General features: G+C 33.9%; 2 protein-coding genes across 2 annotated transcripts; one reads left to right on the forward strand and one right to left on the reverse strand.

Moving 5' to 3' along the window:
* The first annotated feature begins 278 nt into the window (after window positions 1-278).
* Window positions 279-5,792, forward strand: LOC111702464 (M protein, serotype 6). Its single transcript, XM_023474160.1, has 4 exons — window positions 279-804; window positions 3,312-3,455; window positions 3,871-3,987; window positions 4,577-5,792. The coding sequence occupies exons 1-4, from the start codon at window positions 283-285 to the stop codon at window positions 4,688-4,690; spliced, it is 897 nt and encodes a 298-aa protein (XP_023329928.1). The 5' UTR covers window positions 279-282; the 3' UTR covers window positions 4,691-5,792.
* A 1,366-nt stretch (window positions 5,793-7,158) lies between these two features.
* LOC111702465 (kelch-like protein 12) lies at window positions 7,159-20,226 on the reverse strand. Its single transcript, XM_023474161.1, has 9 exons — window positions 20,109-20,226; window positions 19,190-19,285; window positions 16,735-16,804; window positions 16,271-16,348; window positions 15,750-15,927; window positions 15,453-15,647; window positions 12,654-12,725; window positions 11,642-11,713; window positions 7,159-7,324 (listed from the first exon to the last, which is right to left on the reverse strand). Exons 1-9 carry the CDS (start codon window positions 20,219-20,221, stop codon window positions 7,227-7,229), a joined length of 972 nt encoding a protein of 323 aa, XP_023329929.1. The 5' UTR covers window positions 20,222-20,226; the 3' UTR covers window positions 7,159-7,226.
* Window positions 20,227-25,026: the final 4,800 nt, after the last annotated feature.

Genomic DNA, 25,026 nt, shown 5'->3' on the forward strand with positions numbered 1-25,026 from the left:
CTAAGTTCTGCAACATTTGGTTCCAAAGACATAGTGATTAGAAAATCAGAGTATGTGGCAAAGACTCAATGCCTTTATGTTTAATTATATGTTAAACTGTGATCTAAAGTCACAGCGCGCTTGCTCGGATAGAACCAGACTTTTAAATACGATTTTATCCAATTAAGACAATGTTATGGTTTTAGATAATGACAGTTTAATGTTTTAGGAGGGTTGAGGTTTAGATATTAATATCGATATGATGAGTCGAGGAGGGATCTTATATTTTTTTCAGTTTCCTGTATGTTTCTTCAAAAGAACCATTGCGCAAATACAAATTTGTCGGAAACCCATAATAATATTACCAGTAACTCTAGCAGTTTAAATAGCAGTTTTAACAACAGTAACAACAGAAGTATCTTCATCAGTGATAGAAACAGAAATAGTCTTAGCAGTTTCTTCATCAGTGACAGTAACAGAAATAGTCTCAAATATGAAAATATTAAAGAAGAGATTGCAGATTTGCAAAAAGATTTTGCAACAGTGAAAAGTATTCTCGTTGAAACTATAGACAAGGAGAAGGAAACCGTGATAGAGCTAAGAGAGTTGGGTGAGTTGAGGAGAGAACTGAACCAGCTCCGGAGGGAAATAGCCAGGAACAAGGAGAAGGACGGGACGGAGAACATGAAGGTTGAGGAGAACTGGATCCGTGAGAGTATTGTTGAACTCCGGAGAGAGCTGACGGAGGTTGAAAGTAAGGTTGAAGAGCAGGGTTCGTGTTCTCCAGATCCGTCCTTACTTCTCAGGATAGGACAAATTGAAAAGGTAAATATACCTAATCTAGTTGATAATCATGATACATTGTATAGAGATAAAAACAAAGATTATGGTTGATATTATATTGCCTAAAGAAACTAAACACTCGCAACAAACTCTGTTCTTCTAGTCCTTATATCCTTGCAACCTGATAATGAAAACCTTTGATATTTAATACTTGACCTATAAGATTTAAATTCATAGTATCAAAGTTTTACGTGTTCAGGGTGCAAAGATTTAGAGATTAGAAAATTCGAATTTGTAGAAAGTGTTTAGTTCCTTTGTTTTCTTTAAGATATTACACAGTGTTAAACAATATGAAAATATGAGATGATTCAAGGGGTAGAAGATGGTTAATACCTGCAGGGAAAATATACTGAGAATGAGTAGATTTAAAGTACAAAAGTTTTCAACTCTATATAGGTAATATTTAGGTAATTTCGTGGATTTTGTAAATATTTTCCATACATTGTATTACACATTATGATAATACGAGGTATTAAACTTTAGATTAAGCACCCAAATATGTTAAAACCGCCCCGGACTAACCAAATATATTCAAAACACCCCGGACTAACCAATTATGTTTAGAACACCCCGGACTAACCAAATATGTTCAGAACACCCCGGACTAACCAAATATGTTCAAAACACCCCGAAATAACCAAATATGTTCAGAACACCCCGGATATATATGTTGATATATATGACGCAGAACTTGTAATTACGTCAATCAACTTAATCTGTAACTTAGAAATATAAAAATACCACTCCGCTTGTTTTACCGTGTCAGAGTAAATATATCCTTGCCAACCTTAACGAGAGGGATTGAGTATCTGGTACGTTCTTATACAAAAGAATACAGATAAAGTTGTGTCCGGATTGACATTAATATTAAAGTATTGTGGAACTGATTATTTCTTTTGCCTCGTAGACTTACGAATATTAGTATAAAATTTTTTAATGATTAATGGGGTAACTTACTTTTTGGGTGTGTCTGTGGTAATTAAGGAGTGATTTTGGATTGAAGGATATGATGTGGTCAGTTTAAAACCTGTGGATATTACTTCTGAAAACACGCACCTCTGACCCTTCAGTAAAAGTAAATTCAACCTAAAGTCTGACCGCGTCAACCTTGTTGCACCGGCTAGTCCTATTGAGTGTTTGCTTTAATTACCCAATGTCAGGGCGATACAGTACAAACTGGGACCGGAAAGGTTGACCCGGCTCGGAAATTCAAATGTACTACAACTGCCCGTGAAAATAAAACCCCGGTTGATTAATTGTTAAATTGCTATGGATTGCAGAATTATTCACGGATTGTAGGATTTAAGTATTCACTAGTTAAACGCGTTTTACTATTAATGTTTTCCTTTGTAATGCCGGAATATATTCTCTGATCTTAGACTGCTCCGAAACAAGAAGGGTAAGAAAAGACGACATTACGCTTGATAAAATTGGGAGGCAGATTTATGTGTAACAACTAGAGCTGAATACAAATATAAGCTCTGAAGCTTCCAAGATTTTATAGACACAATACATTTCATTTATGGAAACCTTAGAAATCCTAGTTTCACATCTAATACTTTATCTTTAGTATGTAGTAAGGAAAGAATAAACTTTCAATTCTAAACAACAAAAGCAAACACAGATACAAACCCGTTAAATCCGCAAAATCTTTGATTCTTAAAACCATAAAAAAAACAGTATAAGTAGAAATACCAATAACTTTGGTGACCAAAATTTTAGAAAACCAGTTCGGTTCCAAAAAAAATTGAGTCTTTTCCACAAACAATGAATTGCTTGACCCTTCATTATTGCAACTATAAGTGGTAGACTTTAGATATTTCAAACTATAATATTTGATAAATTAAATAATCTAAGTTTGAAATTTCAAAGAATTACACCATCAGGTTAGACAAATATAGGAATAAGAAAATGTCAGGTTTTTGCAAAGACTTCCTTTGACGCTGAACTGTTAGAGCCTTATTTTTAAACCCATAAACAATAGACATTAAACGTTTGAATACCAACTTTAACCAAAAACAATAAATTGCTTTTTATTTAAATCTAAATTTTGAAGAGCCCTTTGGTGAACTTTAAATGTTAGCGACTCTACAAATTTTACTCTTAACTATAATTTTCTAATCATCTTTGCAACCTGAACTTGAAGACTACTGTAAATTCTCAAGATCACATAATTATAGTTTGAAATATCAAAGGTTTACATCATCAGGTTTCACAGATAAAGTACTCAATGATTTTATGCTAACAACATTTTTTGTTCGTTAATCTTTAAATAGGATTCAAAGAAACTGTGTCTTTCCCCAAATGTGCTAATCCTTACATCAATGCGACCTAAAGGCTTAAAAATTTGATTTTTTAAAATTAAAATTTGGATCCAATATAATTCATATTTTGAAATATAACATGGTCTACGACATTCTTGGATTGCAAGATAATAGAGATTAGAAAATTTATGTTAGTGGCAAAAACATATTTTTATTAATTTTTAGGAGATGATGAAAGGTATGAAGAGGGAGGGGAAGAAAGTGTTGAAGGAGAAGGAGAGAGCTCTCACCAAGAAGACAGTTAAAGAGTTTATGCAGTACACTGACTCATCAATACAAAATCTAGAACAAGATTTAGAAAATGTGAAGGTTGGAACGTTTTATTTATAATATAGAAAAATAGATCTTGTTTGTTTTTAGTTCCTACAAAAATTCGAAACAAAAGTATTTCGGGAGAAAAAAAATTGATTATTTTCAATTGAGACTTCTATGGAAGTTGCTTGCAGATTTCTGCTTTAAAAACAATGAAAGAGGTTGTTAGAATTAAACATATTTGAAGCTAGAAAACGACGATATCTTCCCCATTTTTGATCAGCTAAATATTTAAAGGGTATCGTTGTGAATTGGTCATGCCTATTTTTGAATGGGAAATTACAACACCTATCCCTTTAACATTGGCTTAGAGAAACTTATTTATAAAGTATATGTAATTTTTAGATAATTAAATGCATTGTACATGATTGATAGTCATTAAGAAACTTATTTATTTAAAATTAATATTTAGAAAACTCTGATGGGTATCCCGTCTGTTGGAAGGGTTGGAGAGGAGAGGAGAATAAAAGAGATCCAGGACAAGGTTTCAGGATTAGATGAATCCATGGAGAAGATAATAAATGCTCAGGTTGGTTTCATGAAGGGAGTAAGGGAAGACATGAATCAGGTTTCACTCGTTATATACTTAAAACAGAATAAATTAGCTTATTCACACAAACGTCTGAGATTTCAAGGATTATTGATTCAGATTTTTCCGGCTTAATTCCAAAAAAAGAAAGACTGAGAACTGAGTTTTTGTTACAAGCTCAAATTTTTAATCCCTATATGTTTGCAACCTAATGTCGTAGGCTCGTAACCCATTATCATTTCAAACAGTGAATTGTGTTTGATCTAATAATCTAAGTTTGAAATATCAACACCTTCAGATTTTGCAACCTTTGTGGTAATGTAAAATACTGACATAAAATCTCATTTACATATTTTTCATATTTATTCTGATATTACTTTCATTACCTTGTCTTTGAAATATCAAAGGTTTATACCATCAGGTTGCAAAGATATATGGATAAGAAAATTTTAGTTTGGGACAAAGACTCAATCCTTTGAACCAAAATAATGAGCTCAGAATTCTAAATTCAGTTTTACGGGAAACATTAAAGTAAAAGCATTTCTCAACCAAATATTTTCTATTTTCTCCTAATGCTTGTATACTGTAGGGTTGGTATGAGAAAAGGATAAACCTTCTCTCCTCTGAAGTGTGGAGTAAGCTGAACCTGGTTGAACTAAATATAAAAACATTATTGATCAAATCAACAAATCTAGAAACATGATGATTGTCAGAATAGATGGATGGCTTTATAAGTACTTAAAAATATATTTTCGCTGAATCAGCTTTTATGCCAATATTTATGTTTTGTTGCCAATATTTATGTTTGGTGGTTTTGATTTTATTGAAAAATAACAATATATAACCATATTAAATGTACTAGTGTTGCACACAAGAAATAAGATTTCAAAGACGCCTGTTCACACGTATTTCTACACTTTGGCACACTCCATACCAGATTTCAAAGACGACTGTTCGGAATTCATGGTTCGCTAATGAATTACACGTATTTCTACAATTGTGCATACTACATACCAGGTTTTAAAGACGACTGTTTGGAATTCATGGTTCGGTATTGAATTATAAGTATTTCTACACTTTGGCATACTACATACCAGGTTTTAAAGACGAATGTTCGGAATTCATGGTTCGCTACTGCAGTACACGTATTTCTACACTTTGGCACACTCCTTGCCAGATTTCAAAGATGACTGTTCGGAATTCATGGTTCGCTACTGCAGTACACGTATTTCTTCACTTTGGCACACTCCTTACCAGATTTCAAAGATGACTGTTCGGAATTCATGGTTCGCTACTGCAGTACACGTATTTCTACACTTTGGCACACTCCTTACCAGGTTTCAAAGACGACTGTTCGGAATTCATGGTTTGCAACTGCAGTACACGTATTTCTACACTTTGGCACAATCCTTACCAGCATTATCTAGATCTAAAGAATCAGTTTTGTCAATTACCACTATTAACCTGTAAATCAGGTCGTCATCGTAGTTTAGCAGTTTCTTTGGATTAAAAGTCGTTGCTCCATTCGCCAATATTTTGGGTCCATTGTAAAAGGGGTTTAAGGCATTATTTGAATATCTATATGTATTGCAGATTTCTGTATATTTTAAAGATATATCTGTTGCAACAATTAAAAATTACAAAACCATTATCTGTAGCAACATTTTTAAGAAAAGAAAAAGTTTTCTGTTATTTTCTAACTGTACATCAAGCTGGTTTGAGTTGTGATAGAAAAAAGTTTTTTTTTTCAAATGTTGAATACTTAATAACTTATCCATGAATATATCAAACAGTTCCAACGTGCAGTATGTATTTGCTTTAAATGAAATAAATTTTATGAGATGAAGATCAGTTTTTCTTCAAAAAGTTTAATTTTAATTTTAAATAACTCGACCATAAACTATAAAAGAAACATTTTTGAAATATGTCACAATTTATTTTGGGAAGATAATATATTGGTAAAGAACAGAAATCAAACAAATAAAATAGTAATAATTTTTGTTTGAAGTAATTCATGAGAAAACACTCTTTTTCAGTTCGTTAAAGACGGATACTTAATTAAAGTTTTGATAAAGAAGAAAGAACATGTTTTTAGTTGTATTTCAGCCTCATGAGTCATAACAACCAGCCAGGGTCAAACTTTTGTGTTTCATTTCAGACATTGCCTAAGAATTCTAGGCTAAACCAGATTTAAGACGTAAAAGTTTCGACATGAGGTTGCTCTTAATCACAAGTTTGGAATTTTATGTGATTTGAAATAATTGAAAGGCGGATGTGACGTACGTAAATATTCAATTTAATTTAACATTAAATTAAAATTTGTCCATTCAAAGAAAATATGAGATATGTATGAAAAATCTTGAAAATTTAATATAATTATTATTATTAATTTTGTATATCTTTATGTCATTGTAATAGAAATTTTAGGTCTGAAAAAGTTTTTGTCGGGTTTTTTATTTTAGTTTATTTGAGGTCAAAATTAAAATATTTTCACACCAAACGTGAGTTATGAAAATATTCTAATTTTGATCGATAACAAACTAGAAAAAGTTAAAATCATAGGAAAACTTTTTTCGCACGATAACCATAAGAAAATAAACATGTATATTTGTATCGCCCTACAACGGGAAATATTAGGTGTGATAAATTCGCTTAAAAGGAATTGAGTTTTTGCCACAAACTCAAATCTTCTGATCTCAATATCTTAGCAACCTGGTGGTGCAAACCTTTGATATTTCAAACTTAGATTATTTTATCTATAAGTATTTACAGTTTGAAATATATTTGGGTTACAAAGATATAGAGATTTGAAAATCAGAGTTTGTGGCAAAAACTAAACTTCTTTAATAAAGTACATAACATATTGTACTTTATTAAAGTTAAGAAAAGATGGTATAGATATTACCATTGAAAATAACAGTAAAAATTAGCTGTTCATTAACGGTTTAATTTGTTCTCTGTTAAAGCCTGTGTAAGCCCTAATTTAGCACATTTAGAGAATACAATTTTGCAACATGGTAAATTTCGTAGATTTCTATGGATACAGCTGAAAGCTAAAAGCTGGAAAAGGGATCTATAAGGGATTGCTCAGTGCACGACTACAGTTTTACTGGATCCATGGCTAGATTACAATGGATCCATGGCTAGATTACAATGGATCACCAATTTGGGTCCTTTAACATAAGTTTATTTATTAAAAAAGGACTCGACATACATGAGGTAGGATACATGGTATTATGTTATGAGCAAGATTTTATTAGATGACTAGGAACTGATGTTACTGTAAACGCTGATCTTGAGTTCTCAAGTCTATAATCCACCAGGTTCCATCGTGTTCCTGAACAAGGATATTTAAACAGAGTGTTCCATCGTGTTCCTGAACAAGATTATTTAAATATAGTGTTTCATCGTGCTCCTGAACAAGATTATTTAAATAAAGTGTTCCATCGTGCTCCTGAACAAGATTATTTAAATAAAGTGTTCCATCGTGCTCCTGAACAAGATTATTTAAATAGAGTGTTCCATCGTGTTCCTGAACAAGGATATTAAAATAGAGTGTTCCATCGTGTTCCTGAACAAGGATATTAAAATAGAGTGTTCCATTGTGTTCTGAACAAGGATATTTAATCGGAGTGTTCCAATTTGTTCCTGAACAAGTATACTAAAATCGTGTTTTTACAGTATTTGAAGGTTCATAAGGTTTAGAGATGATGTCAGTGTAAATCCTAATCTATATGTTTCACTAGAAAACATGATAAAATTCCTTTTTTCAGATATTAAGAAAACGGAATTAAATGTGAGACTTTTCCAATAATAACATGCTTGATATTCTAAGAATAAATATATTGAGAAAGGAATAAGCTCTATTATACAAGTATAGAAGAGAGATAATAGGTTAATCACTCAATGATTTAGCCCTTGTATTATATCTGCTGATTATTCATCTTCTATAGACAATACAGGTTTGGTTTGGTTTTCTAGATATTAAGAGAAACGGTTTGTGAAGTACAATCTGTTATGGGATTTAAAAAGTGTCAACAATTTATAGAAGAGGTTTGTTATGAAGTTTTAGATAAAGAACTCGAGGAGTTGTAAATCAACTTTCGAAGAAAAAGATTTAAAAGTTTCGTAGGCTAGGCGCAGAGAAACAAGAAACAAGTTTTTAACTAGACCCTAAAAAAGAAATTTTAAATTTTAAATTTAAAACCTAAACTATTTCATAAAAATTAATGAAAATAAAATTACGCCTTTATCATTTTAATATATGGTCTGAAGTTTAGCTCCAAATATAGATTTTGCATTCCTGATTTATTTAAAAAATATTTTTCAATGGAGCTTTTTATGTTTGAAGAAACTAGTTTGGTTAATTTCTGAATATATAAAGGTGAAGAGAAGATTAATAGAAATACCACAAAACATATAGATTGTAATTCCTGTAATCCTGTAATCCTGTAATCCTTTAATCCTGTATATCCGCAGTTTTTAAAACCAACATCAGAACATGAATATATGTAGTCCTAGGCTCTTTTTCTAGTAGAGCTACGATATTTTTCCTAGTCGCATTTTTGCAAGCGTAATTTTGTTAAAATACACACTTAAAACGTTAATTTTGCTATATGACTCTTTTCTATGTATATATAAACAATCCCATCAAATATTTAGGATTAGATTCAAGGGCTAAGGCAATGGTATGGTACGGAGGGGGGGGNCCAGGATAAGTTAGGAGACCCAGCACTGCAGCCACGATAAGTTAGGGGACCCAGCACTGCGGCCAGGATAAGTTAGGGGGCCCAGCACTGCGGCCGGGATAAGTTAGGGGACCCAGCACTGTGACCAGGATAAGTTAGGGGACCCAGCACTGTGGCCAGGATAAGTTAGGAGACCCAGCACCGCGGCCAAGATAAGTTAGGATTCCCAGCACTGCGGCCACGATAAGTTAGGGGACCCAGTACTGTGACCAGGATAAGTTGGGAGACCCAGCACTGTGACTAGGATAAGTTAGGAGACCCAGCACTGTGACCAGGATAAATTAGGGGACCCAGCACTGCAGCCACGATAAGTTAGGGGACCCAGCACTGCGGCCAGGATAAGTTGGGAGACCCAGCACTGCGGCCAGGATAAGTTAGGGGACCCAGCACTGCGGCCGGGATAAGTTGGGAGACCCAGCACTGCGGCCAGGATAAGTTGGGAGACCCAGCACTGCGGCCAGGATAAGTTAGGGGACCCAGCACTGCGGCCGGGAAAAGTTAGGGGACCCAGCACTGCGGCCAGGATAAGTCAGGGAACCCAGCACTCCAGCCACGATAAGTTATGGGACCCAGCACTGTGACCAGGATAAGTAAGCGGACCCAGCACTGCGGCCAGGATAAGTTAGGAGACCCAGCACTGTGACCAGGATAAATTAGGGGACCCAGCACTGTGACCAGGATAAATTAGGAGACCCAGCACTGTGACCAGGATAAATTAGGAGACCCAGCACTGTGACCAGGATAAGTTAGGAGACCCAGCACTGCGGCCAGGATAAGTTAGGGGACCCAGCACTGCGGCCAGGACAGACTAGTGAAGTTTTAACCATAGAAAATGACATAAGTAAAAATGACGTATCGACTAAAAGCTAGAATACTAGATGGAGTGGATTGAAGCGCTCAAAACGCCGAGTAAATAGAGATATTCTAGAATGGAAAATTTAAAATCTAAAGATTTATTTCACCTTGCTCCCCTTGCTTCTTTTATTGTACATGCTGATCTTATGTCCCATATGTTTAGGGGTCTGTACATTAGTACAACTTCCCTTGTATAAATTGTCTAATCACCATTCTATTCTCCCTGTTGAAACCTTGTGTTTCAAGTTAGAACTCTAATATAAAAAATTAAAATGTGTCGCGTGAATAAAAAGTTTCTAAATAAAGAAATCTGGAACTTGGCCTAACTCATTTTAAAACAAGAAAGGAGCAGGGTTGCAGTAAGAATGCAGCAGGGAAGCAATAAGGTAACAGCAGCCTGAGAATCAGGGAAACAGCGGTGAAGAAGAAGGGAAGCAGCAGGTAAACAATAAGGTAACAGCAGCCTGAGAATCAGGGAAACAGCGGTGAAGAAGAAGGGAAGCAGCAGGAAAACAATAAGATAACAGCAGCCTGAGAATGGTGGACACAGCGGTGAAGAAGAAGGGAAGCAGCAAGAAAACAATAAGGTAACAGCAGCCTGAGAATCAGGGAAACAGCGGTGAAGAAGAAGGGAAGCAGCAGGAAAACAATAAGGTAACAGCAGTCTGAGAATCAGGGAAACAGCAGTGAAGAAGAAGGGAAGCAGCAGGTAAACAATAAGGCAACATCAGCCTAAGAATCAGGAAAACAGCGGTGAGGAAGAAGGGAAGCAGAAAGGAAATAGCAGCAAAACAGAAAGGAAATATCAGGGATACAAGGGAAGCTGCAGGAAAACAAAAGAGAAACAGCAAGGATACAGCAGGGAAACATGGAAAAGAAACAGAAAAAAAACATAATGAAACCCGCAGTAAACAGAAGCGAAACAGAAGATAAAACAGCAGGGAAGAAACAGCAGGGAAACAAAAGAGAAACTCCAGTAAACAGACGCGAAGCAGATGGAAAACAGCAGGGAAACAGAAGAAAAAAGAAGGGAAACAGAAGGGAAACAGCCGGGAAAAAATAGGTTAACAACAGATAAACAACAGGGAAACAGAATGAAAACTGTAGTATACAGAAGGGAAACAGCAGTGAAACAGAAGGGAAACAGCAGGGAAAAAGAAGGGAAAGAGAAAAGAAACAGCAGGGGGAGGAGGTAAAGCCTACAGGGGGAAAGGTACAGCCTACCGGGGGGGGAGAGTACAGCCTAAAGGGGGAGGGGGTTCAGCCTACAGAGGGGAGGGGGTACAGCTTACAGGGGAAAGGGGGTAATACCTAATACGATGTAACAAAAGAAGAAATAAAAAGCTCGGAGAAGTTTAGAATTATAAAAATATAAAAATATCTCGGATTAATATAATTTCTGATATGATCAAATATGTAATAAAACGGTTAATATGAAGATTGGAAGAGGAAAAAAGACTCACAAGAGGAAGCTTAAAGCCGGGATATAATTAAAGCCGGGATATAATTAAAATCGGGATATAATTAAAGCCGGGATATAATTAAAATCGGGATATAATTAAAGCCGGGATATAATTGAAATCGGGATATAATTAAAGCCGGGATACAATTAAAGCCGGGATATAATTAAAGCCGGGATATAATTAAAATCAGGATATAATAAAAATCAGGATATAATTAAAGCCGGGATATAATTAAAGCTGGGATATAATTAAAGCTGGGATATACAGATCAGCTGAAAGACAAATCTCAGAATATCTAGAATTGATTTAATATTTCATTTGACAGAAATAACCCATCATACTGATCATACCCATGTATTAACAATTACGCAAATGCAAAAATTCAATATAAATTGCAATATAATGACCAAAATTAGATTTTCGTTTTTCTAAATCTTTAAAATAAAAACTTGAAGAATATTTTTTTAAATACTAATATAAAAGAAAAAAGTACACATTATGGTAAAAAAAAAGTAAAAATCATTACGGCCGTTATTAAGCTGGGTTATGACTTTTTGCGTTTGTATAATGTCGTGAATTTATACAAACCGTTGAATTGTTGAATATTCTGCCAGCTGATTATAGTTGGAACACCCTCCACCAGGATCAGTTTATGTCCGTCTAAAGATATAATTCATCTATTCAAATCTATCATTTTAGAAATGGAAATTAAACTTTTTACTCTTTTTGAAACCTCGAAATCTAAAATAAATGAGTTTTAAAAGAGATTAAACAAATTTCTTGAAATTTTATCAATTTTATCATTTATGTTTTTTTTGGTTGCTTTGCAGTTGACGGGTAATTCTGGTAAGTTGCTGATATACAGAAAATAAAACTGATTATTCAGCTTATTAAGAAAATTATAAAACCTCCACTCTATCTTCTTCCTTGTAATTCTTGTAATTCTTGTAATTCTTGTAATTCTTGTCATTCTTGTAATTTTTGTCATTCTTGTAATTTTTGTCATTCTTAATATAATAAACTTGAATTACGCTGCAAAACTCTGAATGTGTTGTTGAAGAAATATATCAAAAATAATAGATATTGAAGACGACCAAAACCTCTTCAAATTTGATGATATGACGGGGAAATATTTTCTTCTACTTTATACTTACAAGGAACCCAGAACATAAGAAGAAAATTGAATAATAACGTCGCGGTAAAGTCTCATCTTTTGTGGGTTACCCTTTTTTGGATTCCTTTAAAGGGACTGTAACTGTAATTTCAATTGATCCTCCATTTTATATTAAAATGTACACCCTTGGGGAGGATATCTTCGTTTTTTCTAGCTTGAAAAGTGTTTAATTCTGAAAACTAATCCTATTGTTTTTATCAGCAAAATTGCGTAAGTCACTTTTACAGAGACCTTATTGGTTTTAAATCATTGAATTAAATTAAAATTATTAAATTAAAAAAAGAAGCAAGGACCGAACAGCATATTTTTTCTTGTTCAAACCGTTGACATGACATTCTATAAATAAAGGATCAATATAAAATATTTCTACTGTCCCTTTAAATATTCTTTTTATTTGTTTATTTATTGTTAATAAATGTATTAAACCTGTTCCGAAGGTTAGATCTTGCAGGTTTGACCAAATCCCAGTTTTTAGTTCCAGGAACCTGACTTTCCGTCCTAGAGGAATACTTTCAATATTTACAGATATATTATGTGACATGATCTTTATTAGATCAGCTCAGGTAGAAATATTATCAAAGATTCAGAGGGTTGTATACAGGAACATGTCCACGGAGGTTCACATTTTTTATACATATATTATGTTTTTATATTTTTATAGATATATAATGTGACGTGATCTTTATTAGATCTAGCTCAGGGTGCTCAGAGAGGAATATGTCCGCAGGGGTTCACATTTTTTATTCCAGGGGAGGGTTCTCCCAGCCAAGCCCCCTAGGCTGGAAATCATAGAAACTTTTCACCAAAGATTTCACTCTTACAATTTTATCTTACATCTTCTCTTACAATTTTATCTTACTTCTTTTCTTACAATTGTATCTTACTTCTTTTCTTAAAATTTTATCTTACTTCTTCTCTTACAATTTTATCTTACTTCTTCTCTTACAATTTTATCTTACTTCTTCTCTTACAATTTTATCTTACTTATTCTCTTACAATTTTATCTTACGTATTCTCTTACAATTTTATCTTACTTATTCTCTTACAATTTTATCTTACTAGCTTCTAGCTACTTTTATTCGATTTTTAAGAATGGATTTGAAAAACCTTGCCTGCGGCCAGTCAACATTTAGGCAAGTCTCTTTCAGGATGAAATTTAAAAGCAGGCATCATATTTTCTGGGTCATAATTTTTAAATAACGATTTTGCGAAAATAAAAAAAAACTGGCGGGCAATTTTGATTTGGACAAACCTTGTCGAGTTGGCATTGCAAAAAAGCGTTATAAAACTACCTTAGACTTGACTTTCAAGTCAGTTCATATGAATAAGTAATGAATGTTTTCTGTTTCCTAACTTAAGAATAAATTTGCATGATGTTGTGGAGAAGAGAACATTTTCGAATGCTATTCTAGAAATTACATAGTTCTGTATATTGTTCAATTCTAACCATACTTAAATATGCAAAACCAATTCCAAAATGTTATTATTAGACGCAGGATATAAAACAAAACTTGATCTTATTTTGAGAGAATTGTTGTTCTGCAGTTTTACTCACGATCTCAGAGATAAAAAGTTTGATATTTGATCTGCAACATATTTAACATTATATTCCGGTATAACTGACAAACTCACATTTTCTCATCCTTATATATCCGTTCACCTTGTAGGTGAACATCTTTGATATTATTTTTAAGCTTAGAATATTTGACCTTTCGGAACTCATTGTTTGAAATATCAAAGATCGGGTTGAAAATAAAATAAAAAATCAGAACTTGTGGCCAGGGGTGGATACAGGATTTAAGTGAGGGAGGAGCTAAATTTATTTATGAACCAAAAATAACTAGATTTAGGAACAAAAAGACGTGCCGCAGGCGAAAATATTTTTAAAGATAGATATTTTTCCTGTTTTGCACTAGGTTTTGTTACCCTTAAGTACTATTGATGAACTATTCTGAAATCTCATGGGGGTGCGAAGGTCCTACCGCCCCCCCCTGTCCACCCCCGCTTGTGGCAAAGAAGGTTTGTACAAAATAATGATTTTTCGAAAATCTTGAATTAAATAAATTATTTAAGCGGTCTCTGATATAAATTGATGCAACAAACCGACAAAAAGTTATGACAAAATAACTGAGAAAACCTGGTTCACCCAAATAGACAAAAACTAATGCAAACGAACCAACAAAAGCGCATCCAAACAAACCGACAAAAACTGATGCATCAAACCGACAAAAAGTGAAGACAAAAAAAACTGACAAAACCTTGTACACCCAAATAGACGAAAAATGATGCAAACAAACCGACAATAACTGATGCATCAAACCGACAAAAAGTGATGCAAACAAACCAAAAAAATCTAACTAAAAGTTTAAAAAAAGACAAATTCTATTTTGAAAACATCCTTCTCTATATAAAACTCAATCTTGTTTATGATGGCAGTTGGAAGGAAAAAGAGAAAGTCAACTGCAAATATAAAATTGGTATGCAATGACTTACACATTTTGTCAACCTCTTCGATAGGTTTTATTCTAAATGCAATTACTTTAATAACTAGTAAAGATGGAAAATAGAGATATATAAATAAAATGTATCTATAAATAAATAAATAAATAAATAAATGGTTAGGCTGGAGCCCTGGCTAGTGATATTTTAGTTCTAAATTATAAAATTAAAAATGTATTTACTGTGATGTTAGCCGAAATATATATCTATCATTTATCTATCCATATATAGAGAGACAGAGAAAAAATAACGTAATCATCTCATAGTTTATTTCGTTTTCTAGGAAAATTATTTGCAAATCTGAATATTTTATAATTTCAAATATTAAAGGGACTGTCTATACGTAAACTCAAGTGCCCTCCCCATATTTAAATATTAAAGGGACTGTCTTCGTAAACTCAAATGACCCCCCCCCATATTTAAAAAGTTACATTCCCGACTAACAACGGTTCCCATTAATCTTTTATAGAGTCAAATTTAGGCATATATTGTCGTTGTCGATATTGTCTGAAAAAGTGTTGAAATCTTACAATTCTTTTCTTCTGATACATGAATCCTCGAATCCTTTTTTAGAAAACCCCCAATAGGAAATAATTCACAAAAAAGGAAATTTTCATAAAGGGTACCGTTTGAATCGGACATGCGCCTGTTTTTATGGAGACTTAGGAGGTCAATTGAAATTACGTAGACGGTCCCTTTAAACAATGTAAAAGTAATGGATCTAACCTGTAAGTGCTCCGCCCGTAACCATTATCCCTTCCTTCCCGCCCACTTCGGTATGAAGACAAGCATGCCCGTAACTAGGTTCAGGCAGGTCGCTTCCTTTCTCCCACCTTCCTGTCTCCAGGTTCAAGATTTCTACAGAGGAGAGTGCATTCTCTCCGTCCCAACCTCCAATGACTATCAGGGAACTGGAGTTTACTACAAATATTGGAATTCGGTGGTTGGAATTAATGAAAGCGAGAATGAGTTTAACTAGGTATAGCTAGTATAACTACTTTTGAAGTTTTTTCTCGACGATACCTGGAGCTGCGCAGAAACTATATCTCGGAGTTTGAAGAGCTAACTCCTCCTTAACCTCCCACTCTCCAGTATCCAGATGATATATCTCTAGTGCACCCATCACTTCATCAATAGATCTACCTCCGAGAACAACCATCCGTCCTCCAACCTCCGCACTCGCAGCATGCTCACGTTCAAACTTGAAATATGTAGTTTGGTTGATTTTCAATAAAATATGTAGTTGATACGGAAACAAATACTATAATGCACGCACATCCGAGATGACGACTTCAAAATTTTAAAGTATCTATATCAGTTTCGGGATGTTTTCTAGCTCTCCGTGTACTTCATGTAACAAATTTTTTTCTTTAAGTACAAACTAAGGTAACCTTGTTCGATTTCATGTATCCTATTAAGGACCTGTAAACCTACAGTTTGGTTCCATGTATCCTATAAACTACCTGTAAACTTCCTGTTTGGTTTCATGTATCCTATCAACACCTGTAAACCTACAGTTTGGTTCCATGTATCCTATAAAATACCTGTAAACCTCCTGTTTGGTTCCATGTATTTTCTCTCAGGTTTAGTTTCCAGCAGAAGCTATGTCTACAGAATACAACCTGAATATTATTCAATATTTAGAAAATCTTACCACCCGAAATTAATTACAATAAAACAAGAGAAATTGTAATTATACTTGTTCTGAAACCTCATGTCGAAACTTTTGGTTGGAAAAGAGCGCTTAGCTATTCTGACTTAAACCGTAAAATAAAGGGATTTAAGTTTAAATCTGATGGTGGATAAACTAGATATCTACTAAGAGATAATGAGGAAATTATCTTAAAATGTATTGGTGCCGTCTAAGGTTGAACCGGGAAGGAACAGGCTATTGGCGGAATACAAACTAATCTAAAACGTTTTATCGGAAAACATTTTATTAATGAAAGTTAATGACAAAATAGATTAAGGTGATAATGTAGGACCAAATAAGCATATGAAAACCTACCGTTTGCTCCAGGTACTCAGCTATACCAGACACATCCCCTAGGTACCTGGATATCTGGGACGGAATATCACTAAAACAAAAAAGGTTCTGTTGGAGATTGATATTCTAATATTCGAATTCCTTTAACACAGTTTTCCAATTTATTCCTTGACACATATTTTTGTCAGCATTCCATGAATATTCTGTCAATTCATCCCTCTTTCATCCCCTCCTACCATCCTACCAACCCTCCATCCCTCCCCATCCCCCTCCTACCAACCCTTCAACCCTCACATCCCTCCCCCATCCCCCTCCTTACAAACCCTTCCACTCTCCATACCCATCCTACCATCCCTTCCACCCTATATCCCTCTCAGATCATAGAAATAAATGTCTCAACTTTGTTTCCAAGATTGTAAAGTATGGTATCTATTAGATATTTCTAATCCATGGACCTAGATGCTTCTCAGCCAAACTAAGAAGTTATCAGCTGACCCTAGTCTTGAATCCTATAAAATTACAGTTGCACCCAAAAAACGACGAAAATTACAACTAAATGTCTCACGATCTTATCTGATGATAGATAATTAGGACGCACATTGTCAGAGACGTCCACTGGTGGACCATTGTATTGTTCAGAAGAAACTTACTCAGGGATCGAAGTAGGAGGACGATCAATATCCTTATCCCTGATGGAATCTTTACAAAGGTTAAGGTAATAATTCTCCTAAGGAATTCAATATTGTGAAAGGAATAAGTTGGTGTAAAACTTACACCAGGAATAGATGAAGTTTTTCAAATATTGAAACCTGGAATATGGGAGAACCCGGAATCTTCTATATAGGAAAACCCGGAACTGCAATATACAGTAAGTGGAACATCGTATCTAGGAGAAACTACTGGAAGCAGGTATACAGTGGAACCTTCTATACAGGAGAACATGGAACCTAGTACACTGAAGAACCTGGAACCTACCATGCAGAAAACTCTGGACCTTTGTATTTAGAAGAACAACCTGAGCCTGGTATTTGGGAAAACATGGAACCTTGTATGCACGAGGACCTGGAATCTGGTATACAGGAGATCATGTTACCTGGTATCCAGGTAAATCTGGAACCTAGTATTCAGGAGAACCTTAAACATTCTAGTCAGGAAAACCCGGAACCTGGTGTGCACTAACTGGAACCTTGTATCTAGAAAAAACTGGAAGCTGGTATATAGGAGAATCTGGAACTTGGTATAAAGGAGAACTTGGTATACATTAGAACCTGGAACCTGGTATACAATAGAACCTGAAACCTGGTATACAATAGAACCTGAAATCTGGTATACTATAAAACCTAGAACCTGGTATACAGGGGAACTAGGAACCTGGTATATAGGAGATCTAAGTACCTGGTATATAGAAGAACCTGTAACCTGTAATATAGGAGAATATGGAACCTGGTATACAGGAGAACCTGGAACCTGGTATGCAGGAGAACCTAGAACCTGTTATACAATAGAACCTATAAGAACCTTGTATACAGGGAAACTAGGAACCCAGTATAAAGAAAAACATGGCATTTTGAACACCCTGGAAAAAACCTTAAATTTAGAAGAACATAAAACTTAGTTTACATGAGAATCAACAATTATAGAACAAAGAACAAATACAATTTTATTAGAAACAAGATTGGCTATCGCAAAAATCTTTATGATTTTGCTTCAACTGTTTAAATTTAAGATTCTCCAACCGAATCTTTAATAAACTAAATTAAAATTGCTCTATTATTCAAAATAAACCAAGGATCGTTATCAAAATCAACATTTTCTATGCATATAAAGTAGTGATCTCTACTGTCTGTCTGTCTGTCTGTCTGTTGTATGTCTGTCTGTTGTATGTCTGATCATAAAACATGAAACCACGTTCTTAGCTTGGTTAAAAAATTCTAATTTGAATGGGCTGATTTTTTTAGAGAAAGTTTAGTTTCCAGGCAAAGCTGGATTCCCAAGCTGTGGAATATAAAATCCAAATATATCCGGGTTGAAAATAAAANTCCTATCTAACTACTCCGCTGTATTCAGTATACTACTCCTATCTAACTACTCCGCTGTTTACAGTATACTACTCCTATCTAACTACTCCACTGTACACAGTATACTACTCCTACCTAACTACTCCACTGTATACAGTATACTACTCCTATCTAGCTACTCCGCTGTTTACAGTATACTACTCCTATCTAACTACTCCACTGTATTCAGTATACTACTCCTATCTAACTACTCCACTGTATACAGTATACTACTCCTACCTAACTACTCCACTGTACACAGTATACTACTCCTACCTAACTACTCCACCGTTGCAGGATACTACTCCTACCTAACTACTTCACTGTATTCAGTATACTACTCCTTCCTAACTACTCCATTGTATACAGTATACTACTCCTACCCAGCTACTTCACTGCATACTGGATACTAATCCTACCTAACTACTCCACTACAGACTCCAGTGTGTGAAAGTATCTCTACTCCTTGTAGTTCTGAATACCCTGGTCCATATCCACCCAGCACCATCCCGTATCTATATTCAGAACTTAACTTTAATTAAGAAAATATAAAGGTTGTATAATAAGGTTGGTAACTCTCGAGTCTCGATGCACTCCAATGTACGAAAAATGTCGTCTCCTGAGATAGATAGATCGATAAAAACCTAATATGACGTCGTCACTCTCGCCTCAATAATCAGTGATGTCATATTAGGTTTTAATCTATCTATCCTAGGAGATGACATATTTTGTACATTGAAGCGCATGGAGAGTAATTCCAAGCTTATTATACAACCTTGGAAAATATTCTGCACGGAGGGGCACCCCCCTGAAAACATTAGCCTTTATTGTAGAGAATAATTTGAATAAAAATTCATATAATTGTCATCCTTTAAGAATCTAATTAGGTTTATATCTCTAAAGAGAGTAATTAGCCCAGTCTATTTAATTGAAGGGACTATGTATGGCATTCACCAGTTTAATCCTCAAATACTAAACACAAGTTTTACAACGTAACCTGAGGGAAAACCTATGATTCAAATCAAAAATAGTTAATGTAAATATTTTAAGAACAGCTGATTTTTTAATTTTTCAAATACTTAAAAAATATTTGGTGGAACTAAGTGAAAGTTCTGAAAAATGCATCTCTTTTCATAGAAATTGAATCTTTGCAACAATTTTCTAATCCTTATGCAGACCTTAAATATCTCAAGCTATGAATTCTTTAGATTAAATAATCTAAGTTTTAAATATCAAATATATACACCATCAAATTGCAAATATATAGGGGTTAGAAAAGTTGAGTTTGTAGTAAAGACTTATGTTCATTGTTCAAGGGTATTTTAAAGTTAAGGTTTCCTTGAGCTCAGGGTCTGTACTATAGTAGTAACCGACTCTGATTCCTTCGGTAGAATGAGAAGAACCAGGAGAACTTGGATAACACCAGAACTAATCCTAACGTCAACAATCATTTAAAAAATCTGAAAGAATACAGTATATAAAAAATCTGAAAAAGTACAGCATATAAAAAATCTGAAAAAGTACAGTATATTAAAAATCTGAAAGAATACAGTATATTAAAAATCTACAAGAATACATTATATTAAAAATCTACAAGAATACAGTATATAAAAAAAAACATTTGAAAAGCATGAGTTTATTTTTTAAGCCATTTTGATTTTTCAGATATTTTGTTTTAACATTTATTTTGAGAACTATAAATGAGAGTTAAGACCGAAAGAATTGATACCTACAGCTTTTCTCAAATATCTGAACAATCTTTTAACGCATCGCTCAAATGTACCAGAAAACATTGTATTTTACATTTAATTAATTTAAAATCTTTTTGCAAATATCAAAAACAAATATAAATATGTTCAAATATTAAATTTGAAATAAGAGGTTTGGTGCAAAACTAGAAACTAGAAACTGCAACAGTAATATTATATTTCAAATCTTAAAGTTAAAAATTTAAAAATGGAAGGATAGTTGTTTGTATGAAGGATGCAAAATTATGATGATATTTTAAATAAATATGTTCAGAAAAGTTTAAAAAAGTATATTTACAAATATTACAGGAGGGACCAAATATAGTAAATAGTGGGAAGTAGTTGAACTGAGTAGAAAAGTTTAACCTCTTGTGCGCCGATTCAAGTTTAAAGATGTGGTTAAACTTAGTCTACACAGTTCAACTACTTCTTGCTATTCATAAAATCTGGTTCCAATGGTCACATTGTCACTTCTAGATTTAATTAAAAACAAAGGGAGTGTCAAATAGTTTCAAGTGTCCTCCATGAACAGATTTGCATTCGGTTGCATTTTAAACCTTTTATCAGAGAAACAATGAAGAAGTTATCGTAGTTTTAGAACAGTAGTAATATTCTGACAATTTTATTTTTTTTTGTCCCTGCTGCAAAAATCCGCAAGTCGCTTTTACAGAGATACCACTAGCGGAATTTGTCAACTTTTAGTTAGAAAAACAAGGTTTGTAGGGTAGAAAGTGGGCCGGTCACTTGAAATTACGTCGACAGTCCCTTGAATGACCGGCCGGCTCGGTCGCGGTGTTTTATGACACATACTTGATGTACCTTTTCACCCGTGGGGAAAATAGTTGTATTTTCCCCAGAACTATCTAATTATTGAGAAATCAAGAAAGCAGGACCTTCTAACTATAAGAATTCATGATAATAATGTAATAACGTCGTCTTTATAACATTTAAAATGTTGTTCTTTTCTCTATAGCACAATCACTGAACTCTCCAACAATGATGGAGTTTAAAAAGTTTAATAGCTCGAGAAGATGTAATATCTTGAGAAAGTTTGTCTCTGAGTGAGATTATAAAATGAACTGCAGTGTTTATTAAATGGTTAGATTAGTCTAGTCGGCGTCCTTCATACCTAAACTAGATATCCTTGGTATACTCTCCTTTCATGCAATACAGTCAACATACAAGGATACCAGTTAAGGATGTTTTAAATGACGACATAAAACTTGTCGAATTCTTAGATTTGAATAGTGTGACAAAGGAATTGAATAAGTTTACAACGCAGCAAAGCATGATTTGTATAGAAATAAAATTGAATAACTCTGTATACATATATTAGTCTGTTATTGAATAGTCATCTTTTGTGAGGTTCCTCCTATAATAATTTTATTTATTCACTAGCTTGGGAACCCAGCTTAGCCTGGAAACTGAACTTTCTTTAAAATAATCAACCCACTCAATTTAGAATCGTTTAAACCAAGCTAAGAGCTGAGTTATGACCGGACATCCAAACAGAGATTAGTACTTGATTTTTCTTTCAGGTTCTTCAGGTTCTTTTTTATTACATTTTTTTCCTCTCATTCATGTTCTCTTTCATCTTTATATGCTCTACACATTAAGGTTCTCGTTTATTATTCAGCTCTCTTATAATAATGTTCTCTCTACTCATTAAGGTTCTCGTTTATCATTCAGCTCTCTTATAATAATGTTCTCTCTACTCATTAAGGTTCTCGTATATCAATAAGCTCTCTTATAATAATGTTCTCTCTACACATCAAAGTTCTCGTATATCACTAAGCTCTCTTATAATAATGTTGTCTCTTCACATTAAGGTTCTCGTTTATCATTAAGCTCTCTTTTAATAATGTTCTCTCTACACATTAAGGTTCTCGTATATCACTAAGCTCTCTTATAATAATGTTGTCTCTTCACATTAAGGTTCTCGTATATCACTAAGCTCTCTTATAATAATGTTCTCTCTACACATTAAGATTCTCGTATATCACTAAGGTCTCTTATAATAATGTTCTCTCTACACATTAAATCTTCTCTTCAAAGTTGTCTCTCTTGATCATTCAAAATATCCCTCTCCAATTAGGTTTTCTCTTCTCATAAGGATTATCTCTCTCCATACAGGTTCTATCTTCTCTTCAAAGTTATCTCTCTCCATTAAGATTATCCCTCTCCAATTAGGTTCTCTCTTCTCTGCAAAGTTATCTCTCCCAATAAAGGTTCTCTCTCCTCATAAAGGTTCTCTCTCCTTATAAAGATAAATTCTCTCAATACAGTTTCTTTCTCTTCATTAAGATTATCTCTCTCCATTAAGGTTCTATCTTTTCTACAAAGTTATCTCTCTCCATTAAGAATATCCCTCTCCAATTAGGTTTTATAATCTCATTAAGATTATCTCTCTCCTTTAAGGTTCTATCTTCTCTTCAAAGTTATCTCTCTCCATTCAGAATATCCCTCTCCAATTAGGTTTTCTCTTCTCTACAAAGTTATCTCTCCCAATACAGGTTCTCTCTCCTTACCAAGATTATCTCTCTCCATACAGGTTCTTTCTCCTTATCAAGATTATCTCTCCCAATAAAGGTTCTTCTTTCTCCTTATCAAGAATATCTCTCCCAATAAAGGTTCTCTCTCCTTATAAAGATAAACTCTCTCAATACAGCTTCTTTCTCTTCATTAAGATTATCTCTCTCCATTAAGGTTTTCTCATCTCATTAAGATTATCTATCTCCATTAAGGTTCTATCTTCTCTTCAAAGTTATCTCTCTCCATTAAGAATATCCCTCTCCAATTAGGTTTTCTCATCTCATTAAGATTATCTCTCTCCTTTAAGGTATTCTCTTCTCTTCAAAGTTATCTCTCCTTATCAAGATAATCTCTCCCAATAAAGGTTCTCCATCCTTATTTGAGATTACCTCTCCACAAAAAGGTTCTTCCTTGCTACGCTTCGGTCCTCTTTGAGAGTGTGTCCTCATCTGTTGAGGGCATTTCTCCTTATTGATTGAGAATCTCTCTCCTTGTTAAGACTCTCTATACTTATGAAGGTTCTACTAGAGAGGCCACAATTAAAAATATTCAGTTTAAAAACAACAACATTGAAATCTGGTTCATAATTGAATAGATGAAGCTTTAAAGAATATCGTTGTGATTCGGGCATTGCCATTTTGGCCTAGAGGCTCACTTAACATTTCTGTTCTATTGTTGATATCCAAATACCCACTCTTGTATGCCGAGTCCATTAGCGCCTGATCCAATGGGTTCAGCCCAGGGAACAGGAATAAAGGGAAAGGAAATGGCGCTGGTCCGGCAAGAGAAAGATCTCCAATTAGGTTTTCTCATCTCATTAAGATTATCTCTCTCCTTTAAGGTTCTCTCTTCTCTGCAAAGTTATCTCTCCTTATCAAGATTATCTCTCACAATAAAGGTTCTCTCTCCTTATCAAGATTATATCTCCCAATAAAGGTTCTCTCTCCTCATAAAGATTATCTCTCCTTATCAAGATTATCTCTCCCTATAAAGGTTCTCTCTCCTCATAAAGATTATCTCTCCCAATAAAGGTTCTCTCTCCTTATCAAGATTATCTCTCCCAATAAAGGTTCTCTCTCCTTATCAAGATTATTATTATTATTATTATTAGAAATATTCAGTTTAAAAAACAACAACATTGAAATCTGGTTAATAATTGAGTAGACAAAGCTTTAAAGAATATCAGGCATTGCCATCTTGGCCTATAGGGTCACTTAACATTTCTGTTCAATTGTTGATATCCAAATACCCACTCTAGTATGCCGAGTCCATTAGCGCCTGATCCAATCAGGGTTCAGCCATGTGTTTGGTGTCTATTCTGAACCAATAGAAATTGCATGGCGGTAACATCTATCTTTCTATCAATCTCATTATCCAGTTAGAGATAAATCCTTATATCGGCGCTATAACATTAAATGCAAATATTTACTTTTACTGAAACTATTGTACCTAAAATCCTTTACAACGAATTTTTAAAAATTTTGATTTTATCATGTTTTAAAATTTACTCATTTAACTATGTTTATTGCACACATAATTAGCATAGAATATATAGCATAACACATTATACATAGTAGATTTTTAGTAAAATATATTTAGACAATTAAAAAAAATTGCCAGAGTATTTGATTTAAATCAGTCAAATAAAAACGGACGGGTAATTATGAATTAGCAAATTTACAGAAAAAAAATGCAAACTGTATTAACAAGTAAATAATACATGACAAAATTAACAAAAAATTGACTTAAAGATCTAAATTAAATGGACTTGAATCTTTGCCTTGTATGCATAAAAATATCCAAAATAAACTTGACAATTTAACCAAGTTGAAACCATTTTAAACAAGAATACTTCATACATGACATATAGATCCTTTCTCCGGGTAGAATACAGATCTGACAAGAATAAGAAGGAGATATATTCTACATTATATTCCTCTTACTCAAATTTAGAACGGGGGGCTCTCCATTAAGGT

This window comes from Eurytemora carolleeae, unplaced genomic scaffold, assembly GCF_000591075.1.
Source record: "Eurytemora carolleeae unplaced genomic scaffold, Eaff_2.0 scaffold278, whole genome shotgun sequence".
Taxonomy (NCBI): Eukaryota; Metazoa; Arthropoda; class Copepoda; order Calanoida; family Temoridae; genus Eurytemora; species Eurytemora carolleeae.